The 12490-nt window shown below is 46.9% G+C and overlaps 1 protein-coding gene across 1 annotated transcript in view; it reads right to left on the reverse strand.

The window, feature by feature from the left end:
- P3H2 (prolyl 3-hydroxylase 2) overlaps positions 1-12490 on the reverse strand; it is a 129845-nt gene that overhangs the window by 23651 nt on the left and 93704 nt on the right. The window contains exons 4-6 of the mRNA XM_053390860.1: positions 4172-4303; positions 2308-2450; positions 971-1060 (exon numbers count right to left, since the gene is read on the reverse strand). Of these exons, the coding sequence (XP_053246835.1) occupies positions 971-1060; positions 2308-2450; positions 4172-4303 (365 nt within the window). The remainder of the gene's footprint in view (positions 1-970; positions 1061-2307; positions 2451-4171; positions 4304-12490) is intronic.

Genomic DNA, 12490 nt, shown 5'->3' on the forward strand with positions numbered 1-12490 from the left:
AGAAGCTATGCCTCAGTAATGCCTTAGTAAGGCACATCCTGTCTGGACTACTGCAATGCACTCTACGTGGGGCTGCCTTTGAAAAGAGCATAGAAACTTCAACTGGCTTCCGAATCCTTGCGAGAACAGCTGCCCTGGCTACAGGTCTGTTTCTAGGTGTAGGTGTAGTTTTTTTTTTAGTGGTTTTATGCGTCCCCCATTAGGGAATGCCTTGAGTCCCCCATTAGGGAAAAGGAATGGTTATAAACAAATATATTTGTGTGTGTGTGTGTGTGTGTGTGTGTGTGTTGATGCCAGGAAGACACAATATGGGCAGACTCCAGGAAAAGGGAAGCATATAATCAGAGTTGTAGGGGACCCTTTTCTGGCTGAAACTTGTGAGTTAAACTTACAGAAGGGCCTTGGAAGGTCACTGCTAGATATTATAGCACTGTGTTAAGTCCTGGGTGGACTCTTAATTCTGCTTCTCAGGAAAGCATTACTCCAATGGTGGTAAATCGATCCAGTTTGAGAGCAACCATAGTAAACAGGTTTCCAAAGAGGGATTGTGCAAATTCCTGGAGCCCCAGTGAACCGCCAGCTCTTCCTGTTAAATGAAACCTACGTCTTCAGAGGCAATATAAACTTTGAGCGTGAGATGGTGGGGGAATTTCAGAAGGGAGTGGCTGTTTTCAGAATGCCAAGCTTATGAGTTTGGGGAGGCGTTTGGCTGGGCATTCTCTGAAAGCAAATACTTTACCTGAAGGGCCCTGGGACTGATCCAGCAATGTTCTTTGCATAGGTGACCTGGCAAACATTCCTTTCAGTGTGCGAAATGCCTCTGCAAGTCTAGATTTATCTCCTGCAGAACCCGGCATGGCACGCAAAGGGACTTGATCAAGGCATTTCAGGAAGCACCATGGCTTGGTACGAATCCAAATCTTAACCTCTTGTGTCTGAAAGTTCATGCCTCACACTCGCTTGCACTTACCGGCTCTGTGTACAAGAAACCCAGACCAGCTGCTCCTGTCTGCAACAGGTACGATTCCAGCTTATGCCTCCTCAAGAATGTCACAGCTTCCTGAAACAACCAGGAGAAGGACTTAAAACCAGGTTGGTTGCGGAAAGAGCTCTCATAATTGATAATTAATAAGAACATTGTTTTCAAATAAATCCACGAAGAAGTTCTTTTTTTGCTTCCAAGGTGAAAGGAAGAACCTCCTTTGAAAACAAATTCAGCAACTGCGCTGATCTCAGGCACTCAGTAGCCAGCCTCTCTTCCCGTTATTCAATTAATAATAATAATAATAATAATAATAATAATAATAATAATAATAATAATAAATTTATTTATACCCCGCCCGCCCCAGCCAACACCGGGCTCAGGGTGGCTAATTGTATAAAAACAATTGATTAAAATACAACATTAAGATGCAGCCTCATTTCAGTAGAAACTCAAATCAAAAACTTTTTGGGGATGAAAACGTCAGATCTTCACCAAGCCCAGGGGAAGATGAATTAAGGGCAACTGCTCCCACTGGGCTTTTTCAGATCAGTAGACATGGGGGGGGGGGGTTCAAGCCTCTGAAGAAATAGATTGCCCTTCAAAATGACTCAATAACCTTTACAGAGTACAAAAGAACAGGCAGGGGCATAGGAAGGGGGTAGGCAGTGGGGGCGGGCTGCCACGGGTGCCCTCACTGAGGGGGGTGACATTCAGCGTGCTGCCCGCCCACTACTCCCAAGCCTACCCTGAGCCGTCAGGGGAGGGGGCAGAGCTGTGCTGCCTTGCCGGCGGCCTTCCCCCCTTCCCCCTTCATTTTTACAGCTCTGGGGAGGCTTGGGAGTTGCGGGGGACAGCGCACCATTGCTCTCCACTCCCAGGCTGCTTTCTGGGGGGGGGACTCCCCCGAGCTGTCAAAAGGAAGAGGGAAGGGAGGAAGGCTGCTGGCAAAGTGGCGCGGCTCCCCCACCGCCGCAGCCCAGGAAGCAGCTCACCACGGGCGGCTCGCTCCACCCCCTGTGGGTATCTCGCCCCCTGGGATGCTCGTCATGTGCACAGCACATGCACAGCATGTGTGCCACTCCGAGTGCTGGAGCAGCTAGCTCCACCTCTGAGAACAGGTCCTTGCCCCCAAGGAGTTTGCAATATACAGTTCAAGACATGGGAAACAGTGGAATTGAGGCAGCAGGGTTAGAAAGAATATGCATGGCCATTTATATAAGGAGAGCTGATGCACTGAAGAAGCATCGGTGTTGGCTTGGTTTGTATACCTGCAAAGGAGATTTCTGACAGCCAGCGGCCGATTCCACATATCGGCTTCTTACCTCTCTAGGCTTGATGCTCGCCAAGTCCACAAACCCTTCCAAGTTGACTTCATAGTAGCTTTCGTTGTCCAAGACGTCTTCATCGTCCGGATGGAACAGGAGGTAAGACCTGGTGCACTCCAGAGCTTTGACGTAATCGCCCACTGAAAGAGTGAAGGAGAAACCTTTAGACTGACCAGAAATTTCACTTGAACTTTGCTGCCTCCTCCTCTGAGGAGAGCTTTGGACAGGGAAATTTGCTGCTGCAGCCGCAGAAGATTTAAGGGATTTAAGCAAAAACAAAAAACGCATCAATCCCACTCTCTTTTATTTTTCCTGCATGTTTGGAACTGCAAAAATGGTTGTGATGGGAGGGAACACCTAGCAGGCCAGAATTTGTGACAACCGGGTCTGCTGCATTCTCATGAATTGTGCAGGTCTGAGCTACAGGCTGGAAGTTCAGGAGTCCAAGAAGCCCATATGCCAAATTAAGGCGATGGTATGTTCCTCCCCATCCTATTTCCAGCAGTGGTACAGTGGTTAGAGAGCTGGAATAGGTCCTCAAAGTCTTCTGGTTTCACTTTAGAACAAGCCACGGTTTAGCGTTGGGTACAAACTCCGTGAACCGTGGTTTGTTCTAAATAAAATTAGTTAAGGCAAGCCAGGATCAAACAACCGTTTCTAACTAGAGTGAAAAGCAAACACAGCTCTCCCCTAAGTTTGTACGTAACAAGGAACCGTGGTTTGTTCTAAAGTGAAAGCTCTCCTCTCGTGAACAACTTGTCAAAATCCATTGTCAAATAAGTATATCTATGTTGTTGTTTTTTGAATGAGGATTTAGGTGGAGGTCTTTCTAATTTCCATGTGGGTAAAAAGTGGGGGAAAATGGCCAGTTGTTGGAAATTTCTATGGGTTCTGTTTTGTTTTTGCAAAGTTTTTCCATAATGCATATAAAACAGAGAGAACAGTGATACGTAACAACAGATGAAAATCAAAAGATGAAAGGGAAACTATAAAACAGACATAGAATGAGTAGATTAGAGATAACAAAGTCCAAGTAAAGACCACCAACACTGTCAGTTGAGTATGCAATGAAGGAATGCCAAATCATATGATAAGAGACTGGAGCTTCTAGCTCTTGTTGAAATATCAATTTATGCCTACTTTTCTTCATTATAGCTCTCTTCCAGAGTGAGTGGTACTCAAGTGCCCATTGTAAGATTTGAGGCTGTTTTTCATTGAGTTGAAATTACTATTCGAGATGCCAAGGTCATAGGTAAAGGTAAAGGTACCCCTGCCCGTACGGGCCAGTCTTGACAGACTCTGGGGTTGTGCGCCCATCTCACTCAAGAGGCCAGGGGCCAGCGCTGTCCAGAGACACTTCCGGGTCACGTGGCCAGCGTGACAAAGCTGCATCTGGCGAGCCAGCGCAGCACACGGAAACGCCGTTTACCTTCCTGCCAGTAAGCGGTCCCTATTTATCTACTTGCACCCGGGGGTGCTTTCGAACTGCTAGGTTGGCAGGCGCTGGGACCGAGCAATGGGAGCGCACCCCGCCGCGGGGATTCGAACCGCCGACCTTTCGATCGGCAAGCCCTAGGTGCTGAGGCTTTTACCCACAGCGCCACCCGCGTCCTACATAAGGCTAATTCTTTTGAAAATATAGCTACATTGGTATCATCAGAAATATTCAGTAATCTTCATTGGGGACAAGGGAAATTCTGGTTCTGATCTACTCTGATTTGGCGCCAGCCACATGGGTATTGCTTAACACAAGCAAGTTAACTCCCTGGACCCATGATAGCTTTGGGTTTTTTGGTGGTCATCCCGTTCGCTCAGGGAAACATCAGAACTGAGGCAAGAAGTCCAGAAAGCCAAGCTGTACCTCTGTAATAGGCGAATTGCAAGAAGTCGTAATGGAGGGGAAGGAAGTTGTCAATGGGGGAGAGTCTCCCGGGCCGCGTCGCCAGCTCCCTCACGCACTCGTGTTGACACACCAGGACTTGCATGTAGTGATCTGTGAAGAAAGAGCACGGGACAAATCTCAAACAGGAGGAAGGAACCAAAAAACCTGTTATGTACTGAAGTTCTCACCCTGGGTCAGCAGGGGGATACTGTAGATAGTTTAGTTTTCACTCAGGTCCACATATGCAAATAAGGAACTGAAAGTGACGTTCAGTGATTGGATAGTTACAGAAAGTTGTTACTGTTGCTTTGTAGTTGAGCTCTATATAAGCAGGTTGGCTGAACCTCTCAACCCTGTTCTGTTCTGGGCCTGTGAATAAACAAGAGCTGTTTGAAGAATCGCTGTGTTGTCTGTTATGTTCACACACAACCTAACAAAAACCTCAGCTTCCTGCGATCTAATGAGGAATAAACAGCAACACAAGAAAAGCAACACGTTTAATAAGCATTGGTTCGTTACTCAACTTCAAAAACTTCTACACTGAAGGAAAGGGATTTAGGAGAAAGTACAGGGGACAGACTATATGTTACGGTACAGACTATAGCTAAATGCTTCCTTTCAGTCTATTTCAGCTGCTTGGGTGCATGAAAATACACTAAAATCTGGCATAGAAAGTTGGAAGTGACCCTAAGGGTCATCTAGGCCAGCCCTCCTAATGCAGGAATCACAGCTGAAGAATGCTTAAGCAATGGCCATCCAGTCTCTTGTTACAAACCACCCATGAAAGACAGTACACCACCTTCTTGGGGAGTCCAGTCCACTGTCCAACATCTCTAGATGACCCCCAGTGTACCTTCCAACATCCTATGATTCTCTTCTTCATTGGAGGTTTTTAAGCAAAGATTGAATGGCCATCCCTCAGGGATGACCGAGTTGAGATTTCTGCATTGCCAGGGTTGGACTAGATGACCCTCGGGAGCCCCCTCCAGCTCTGTAATTCTATGATTCTATGTCATATGGGGTTTTATAGGTTTCTAGTGCCCTTCATGGATCACTGCCTTGCCGTGGCGAAGGGGCTTGAAGAACTCAGAGAAGCTATGAACTACGCCGAGCAGGGCACACAAGATGAACAGGTCATAGTGGAGAGTTTTGACCAAACGTGATCCACCTGGAGGAGGAACCGGCAAGCCACTCCAGTATCCTTGCCAAGAAAACTCCATGGACAAAGACAACAGGCATATAAAAGTTATGACGCTGGAAGATGAGCCCCTCAGGTCGGAAGGCGTCCAACATGCTACTGGGGAAGAGCGGAGGGCAAGTACAAGTAGATCCAGAGCTGATGAAGCGGCTGGGCCAAAGCCGAAAGGACGCTCAGTTGCGGATATGCCTGGAAGCGAAAGGAAAGTCCAATGCTGTAAAGAAAAATATTGCATAGGAACCTGGAATGTAAGAACCATGAACCTGGGTAAGTTGGAGGTGGTCAAAAATGAGATGGCAAGAATAAATATTGACATCCTGGGCATCAGTGAACTAAAATGGGCGGGAATGGGCGAATTCAGTTCGGATGACCATCACATCTACTACTGTGGGCAAGAAACCCGTAAAAGAAATGGAGTGGCCCTCATAGTCAACAAAAGAGTGGCAAAAGCCGTACTGGGATGCAATCTCAAAAATGATAGAATGATCTCGATACGAATCCAAGGCAGACCTTTTAACATCACAGTAATCCAAGTTTATGCACCAACTACTGGTGCTGAAGAAACTGAAATAGACCAATTCTATGAAGACTTACAAGACCTTATAGAAGTGACACCAAAGAAGGATGTTCTTCTCATTATAGGGGATTGGAATGCTAAAGTAGGGAATCAAGAGATAAAAGGAACAACTGGCAAGTTTGGCCTTGGAGATCAAAACGAAGCAGGGCAAAGGCTAATAGAGTTCTGTCAAGAGAACAAGCTGGTCATCACAAACACGCTTTTCCAACAACACAAGAGACGACTCTACACATGGACATCACCAGATGGGCAGTATCGAAATCAGATTGATTATATTCTCTGCAGCCAAAGATGGAGAAGCTCTATACAGTCAGCAAAAACAAGACCTGGAGCTGACTGTGGCTCAGATCATCAGCTTCTTATAGCAAAATTCAAGCTTAAACTGAAGAAAGTAGGAAAAACCACTGGGCCGGTAAGATACAATCTAAGTCAAATCCCTTATGAATACACAGTGGAAGTGACGAACAGGTTTAAGGATTTAGATTTGGTGGACAGAGTGCCTGAAGAACTATGGATGGAGGCTCGTAACATTGTACAGGAGGCAGCAATGAAAACCATCCCAATGAAAAGGAAATGCAAGAAAGCAAAGTGGCTGTCCAACGAGGCCTTACAAATAGTGGGGGAGAGAAGGCAAGCAAAATGTGAGGGAGATAGTGAAAGATACAGGAAATTGAATGCAGATTTCCAAAGAATAGCAAGGAGAGACAAGAAGGCCTTCTTAAACGAGCAATGCAAACAAATAGAGGAAAACAACAGAATGGGAAGAACCAGAGATCTGTTCAAGAAAATTGGAGATATGAAAGGAACATTTCGTACAAAGATTACCATAATAAAGGACAAAAGTGGTAAGGACCTAACAGAAGCAGAAGACATCAAGAAGAGGTGGCAAGAATACACAGAGGAATTATACCAGAAAGATATGGATGTCTCGTACACCCCAGGTAGTGTGGTTGCTGACCTTGAGCCAGAAATCCTGGAAAGTGAAGTCAAATGGGCCTTAGAAAGCACTGCAAATAACAAGGCCAGTGGAAGTGATGGTATTCCAGCTGAACTATTTAAAATTTTAAAAGATGATGCTGTTAAGGTGCTACACTCAATATGCCAGCAAATTTGGAAAACTCAGCAGTGGCCAGAAGATTGGAGAAGATCAGTCTACATCTCAATCCCAAAGAAGGGCAGTGCCAAAGAATGCTCCAACTACCGCACAATTGCACTCATTTCACACGCTAGCAAGGTTATGCTTAAAATTCTACAAGGAAGGCTCAAGCAGTATGTGGATTGAGAACTCCCAGAAGTGCAAGCTGGATTTAGAAGAGGCAGAGGAACCAGAGACCAAATTGCAAACATGCGCTGGATTATGGAGAAAGCTAGAGAGTTCCAGAAAGACATCTACTTCTGCTTCATTGACTATGCAAAAGCCTTTGACTGTGTCGACCACAGCAAACTATGGCAAGTTCTTAAAGAAATGGGAGTGCCTGATCACCTCATCTGTCTCCTGAGAAATCTCTATGTGGGACAAGAAGCTACAGTTAGAACTGGATATGGAACAACTGATTGGTTCAAAATTGGGAAAGGAGTACGACAAGGCTGTATTTTGTCTCCCTGCTTATTTAATTTATATGCAGAATACATCATGCGAAAGGCTGGGCTGGATGAATCCCAAACTGGAATTAAGATTGCCGGAAGAAATATCAACAACCTCAGATATGCAGATGACACAACCTTGATGGCAGAAAGTGAGGAGGAATTAAAGAACCTTTTAATGAGGGTGAAAGAGGAGAGCGCAAAATATGGTTTGAAGCTCAACATCAAAAAAACGAAGATCATGGCCACTGGTCCCATCACCTCCTGGCAAATAGAAGGGGAAGAAATGGAGGCTGTGAGAGATTTTACTTTCTTGGGCTCCATGATCACTGCAGATGGTGACAGCAGCCACGAAATTAAAAGACTCCTGCTTCTTGGGAGAAGGGCAATGACAGGCCTAGACAGCATCTTAAAAAGTAGAGACATCACCTTGCCAACAAAGGTCCGTATAGTTAAAGCTATGGTTTTCCCAGTAGTGATGTATGGAAGTGAGAGCTGGACCATAAAGAAGGCTGATCACCGAAGAATTGATGCTTTTGAATTATGGTGCTGGAGAAGACTCTTGAGAGTCCCATGGACTGCAAGAAGATCAAACGCATCCATTCTTAAGGAAATCAGCCCTGAGTGCTCACTGGAAGGACAGATCGTGAAGCTGAGGCTCCAGTACTTTGGCCACCTCATGAGAAGAGAAGACTCCCTGGAGAAGACACTGATGCTGGGAAAGATGGAGGGCACAAGGAGAAGGGGGCGACAGAGGACGAGATGGTTGGTTAGTGTTTTCGAGGTTACCAGCATGAGTTTGACCAAACTGCGGGAGGTAGTGGAGGACAGAGGTGCCTGGCGTGCTCTGGTCCATGGGGTCACGAAGAGTCGGACACGACTAAACGACTAAACAAGAACAACAGGTTTCTAGTGCAGCCTTCCCAACCTGGTATAGGTTACGGTGGCTCTGCTCAGCCTCCTCAGTAAGTGACAGCTGTCATAGCCTGGGACTTGGGCTCAGACTCAGAACCAGAGGAGTCTCAGTCCGCACCGGATCCTTTGCCTCACTCAGGCATCACCTGAACCAAGTCTGGGGCCTGATCCTGAAGAGCCCCAGTCTGCACAGGTTCCCCCGCAACAAACCCCAGCTGGGCCGGGTCAGGGGCCTGAGCCTGCCCTGGCTCCAGATGCGGGGATGACCTTGTTGCCTCCAGCTGGGCCATCACTTACAGCTGCTCCACTACCAGTTGGGTCAGGGGAGGCTGAGGTGGCCCCTGGGTCTAGCAACCTACAGACATCTCCTGAGCTGCAGAGACTCAGGTCTGAGAGATGGAGAGACCTGAGTACTTGCAGGAGGAGCGCTCGCCCTTGGGCAAAACAGGGAGATGAGTCGCTGGGGGATCAGGACTGGCCGATACCCTGACAGAGATAAAAGGCTGTCGGACCCCGCCCCAGGTTGCGGGAGCGACATTGCTGTACCTGTCCTTGCCTGGTTTCCTGCCTTGGCCCTGCCAGACTGACTCCTAGCAGAACCTTCGTTTCTGGACTAGACCTGGACTGCGTTTCACGGGTTACCCCCAGGCCCAGCACAACAGCAATGCTCCTGAATTCCTGTTGCTTGAAACTGCAGGAGGGGAGAGTAGCTCTCGCACTCAGGTCCTGCTTGTGGGTTTGCCTTTGTGGCTTCTGGCTGGCCCCCGTGAGCACAGGAGGGACCACTGGCCTAATCCTGCAGGCTCCGCTTATGTTCTCATATTTTGGATGTCCACTCGCATTTCATTCAACTGATGAAATGAAAACAAGGTTAAATATAAGTGTTAAAACTTGGGAAGGGGTGGGGGGTCCCATATGCAGACCGACTTTGTGTTTGTGGTCAACCTCAGCAGGAAGGCATCACTCATCATCTGCTAGCCTGCCCCCTAAATAGAGACCCAAGAGATCGCTTTCTGAAACCTTTGTTCGCAGAAGCAAACAGGCATGGTCCAGTTTCTTTTAAGGGACAATGATATTTCCGTAACACAGAGAGAGGCCCCTCTATGCACTCTCTGCAAAAGAAATCAGGAAAAACGAGTTAGATATAATCGCTATAAATTGTTGTGGTGATTCGGAGGTTTAATGTCAAATCAAGCTGGATTTCAGCTTGTTTGTGTCTCTCTTACATCGCGGATGTTGGCAAATTGGATTTTCAGAAATTGGAACTGCCAGAGATGCAGAAGGGAAACCACGTTTTAATGCTCAGGAACTTGTCAAAGCATTTTTTTAATATTATGGTTTTTCCCCCAATTATGGATATACAGTCAAACCTCAGTTGTCGAACGTCATCTGTTCTGGAAGCCCGTTCGGCTTCCAAAATGTTCGAAAACCAAGGCGTGGCTTCCGATTGGTTGCAGGAGTTTCGTGCACTCAAGCGGAAGCCACGTCGGACGTTCAAAAAACTTACAAAAAACCTTCAAAAACCAGAGCATTTACTTCTGGATTTTCAGCTTTTGGGAGTCAGAAGGTTCCCAAACAGAGGCGTTCAGGAGCCGAGGTTTGACTGTACAGTGATACCTCGAGTTACATATGCTTCAGGTTACAGACTCCGCTAACCAAGAAATAGTGCTTCAGGTTAAGAACTTTGCTTCAGGATGAGAACAGAAATCGTGCTCCGGCAGCCCGGTGGCAGCAGAAGGCCTCATTAGCTAAAGTGGTGCTTCAGGTTAAGAACAGTTTCAGGTACCCGAGGTACCACTGTATGTTCTGAATTATTTTATTAATACTATTGCCTAATAGACAGACTGATGGGGCACATCAGTCGGGGATGGTAGCCCTTCTAGGAGAAGGAAACCTCCACTGCCTTGTGGGGTATCCTTGGAAGAATAAAAGTCTCACGAGTAAACTCTACACGAATCCTGAGCGTAGTCCCTAAAGTGGTTGGGTGGCGTCTTGTATATCTCCTTCGGGTAACTCCTGCGGCCAAGATAGTTCCAAACGTCTTACTCTGCTTTCCTCTGGACCCCACTCGATTTCCTCCACATGATACAATTTACAATAATCTTTGCATTCTACAGTCTCCTCAAATCATCTATATATTCTTATTATCTTTCCTTACTCATTTTTCTTCCATCCAGTACTTCGCATTTTAATCTAGGCATATTAGCATATCTTTTTTTGAGCAGTATTTTGCCATATACTCATCAAAACATTTCCAACAGGGAGGTCACTTTGGTTCTGCTGACACAGCTGTATGTCTTCGCCCAAAACTTGCCAAAAACAAAATTGCCTAATACAAATTTCTTGTGGACTTTGGTTAGAAAAACAATAAACTTATGACCTTATGGGTAGGGAGGCATGATGTTGCTCATGATGATCTATAAGTGTTTTGTTTCCTTAAATTAAGTCCCTTCCCGTGGGCGGGGGAAGCAACTAATGATTTTTGTCAAAATGGCATTTTCTTCCAGCTGCAAAATGTTACGCAGAAGAGGTTGTGAGCCACCCGCCTTCTGCAGACCGTTGGTGATGGGAATCAGATGAAGTGTTGCAATCCCCCGAGCCGAAGGTCAACAACCAGCCATAATTCAAAAGGAGCTAGATAAACAGAAGGCAATGTGCAAGTCACTCTCATCAAATTTCATTGATTTGCACTGTGGTCTAAACCACTGAGCCTCTTGGGCTTGCCAATCAGAAGGTCGGCAGTTCGAATCCCTGCAACTTGGTGAGCTGCCGTTGCTCAGTCCCAGCTCCTGCCAACCTAGCAGTTCAAAAGCACGTCAAAGTGCAAGTAGATAAATAGGTACCACTCCGGCGGGAAGGGAAGGTAAATGGCATTTCCGTGCACTGCTCTGGCTCGCCAGAAGCGGCTTAATCATGCTGGACACATGACCTGGAAGCTGTACACCGGCTCCCTTGGCCAATAAAGCGAGATGAGCACTGCAACCCCAGAGTCATCCACGACTGGACCTAATGGTCAGGGGTCCCTTTACCTTTAAACAGGCATCAATTGGGATGGAGAGTCACTTCCGTACTTAGTCTGCCCTCTCCTCAACTCAGGTAGGAGGGACTTTCTGAACAGCCACAGGGAGGATGCATTTGTAGTCTGAGCTTTGTCCCCTCTGAAATATCATGCCCCCAAACACTTAAGGGTCTTGTGTTTTAGGTAGGAGAAGGGCAAAGGAAGACTTTGTCAAGTGCCCAGACTTTGGGGCCACTGTGACATCAATCACTTTCCCCTCCTCCCAAGTTTCTGCAGGATTCCAACTCCAGAATATGAAACACTTGCTCTGAATTCCTTTCTACTGAACTGAAAGGCTGCCCCTCAGCCAACAGGCCTCCACAGATCATCCTCATTGCAGAGAGGAGCTTGAAAATCACTGCAAGATGACACACAACCCTCTGTCTCTAACCTCTTTGCTCCCCACCTGTTGGGAGTGATGTGCAGGCAACAAGAAGAAAGGGCAAAATGCAAAGTGAAACAGGGAGATTAAGCCCTGCCTTTCCATCTTTCCCTTGCCATCTTTCACTGCCCTAGAGCCATGCCACCCTCACGACTCCTCACTGCACCCTGTCTGAGCTGTGTTGCCTTCTCCTGACTGATTGTGCCCTTGTCTCCCTCCACCCACCCTGCAAACCATTTTTATGCAGCTGGCACCCACAAATCGCATTGCTCCTGCCTGCCTGCCTTCTGAACGGATCGTGGCCAGCAGCCCAGCAAGTCATCGCCAATTTCTACCTGAGCACACAACCATGACTAGTGCACATTAGCAAACTTGATAGGGTTATACGTGCAGTTTTATTATGTTTTGTGGTGTCCCTGCAATGCACAGCGAGGGGGGAGGGAACATGGCGATGATCTAGTGAAAGTGGAATTAGGGGGAGTGGGATGAGGAGCGGGGGAGTGATCCAGAGGGACAATAAAGGAGCTGAGTGGAGGCAGATCCTCTCTTTCCTGATTCTCAGTAACACACTAATCCCTCTGTAC

Source organism: Podarcis raffonei, chromosome 5 (assembly GCF_027172205.1).
Source record: "Podarcis raffonei isolate rPodRaf1 chromosome 5, rPodRaf1.pri, whole genome shotgun sequence".
Classification (NCBI taxonomy): Eukaryota; Metazoa; Chordata; class Lepidosauria; order Squamata; family Lacertidae; genus Podarcis; species Podarcis raffonei.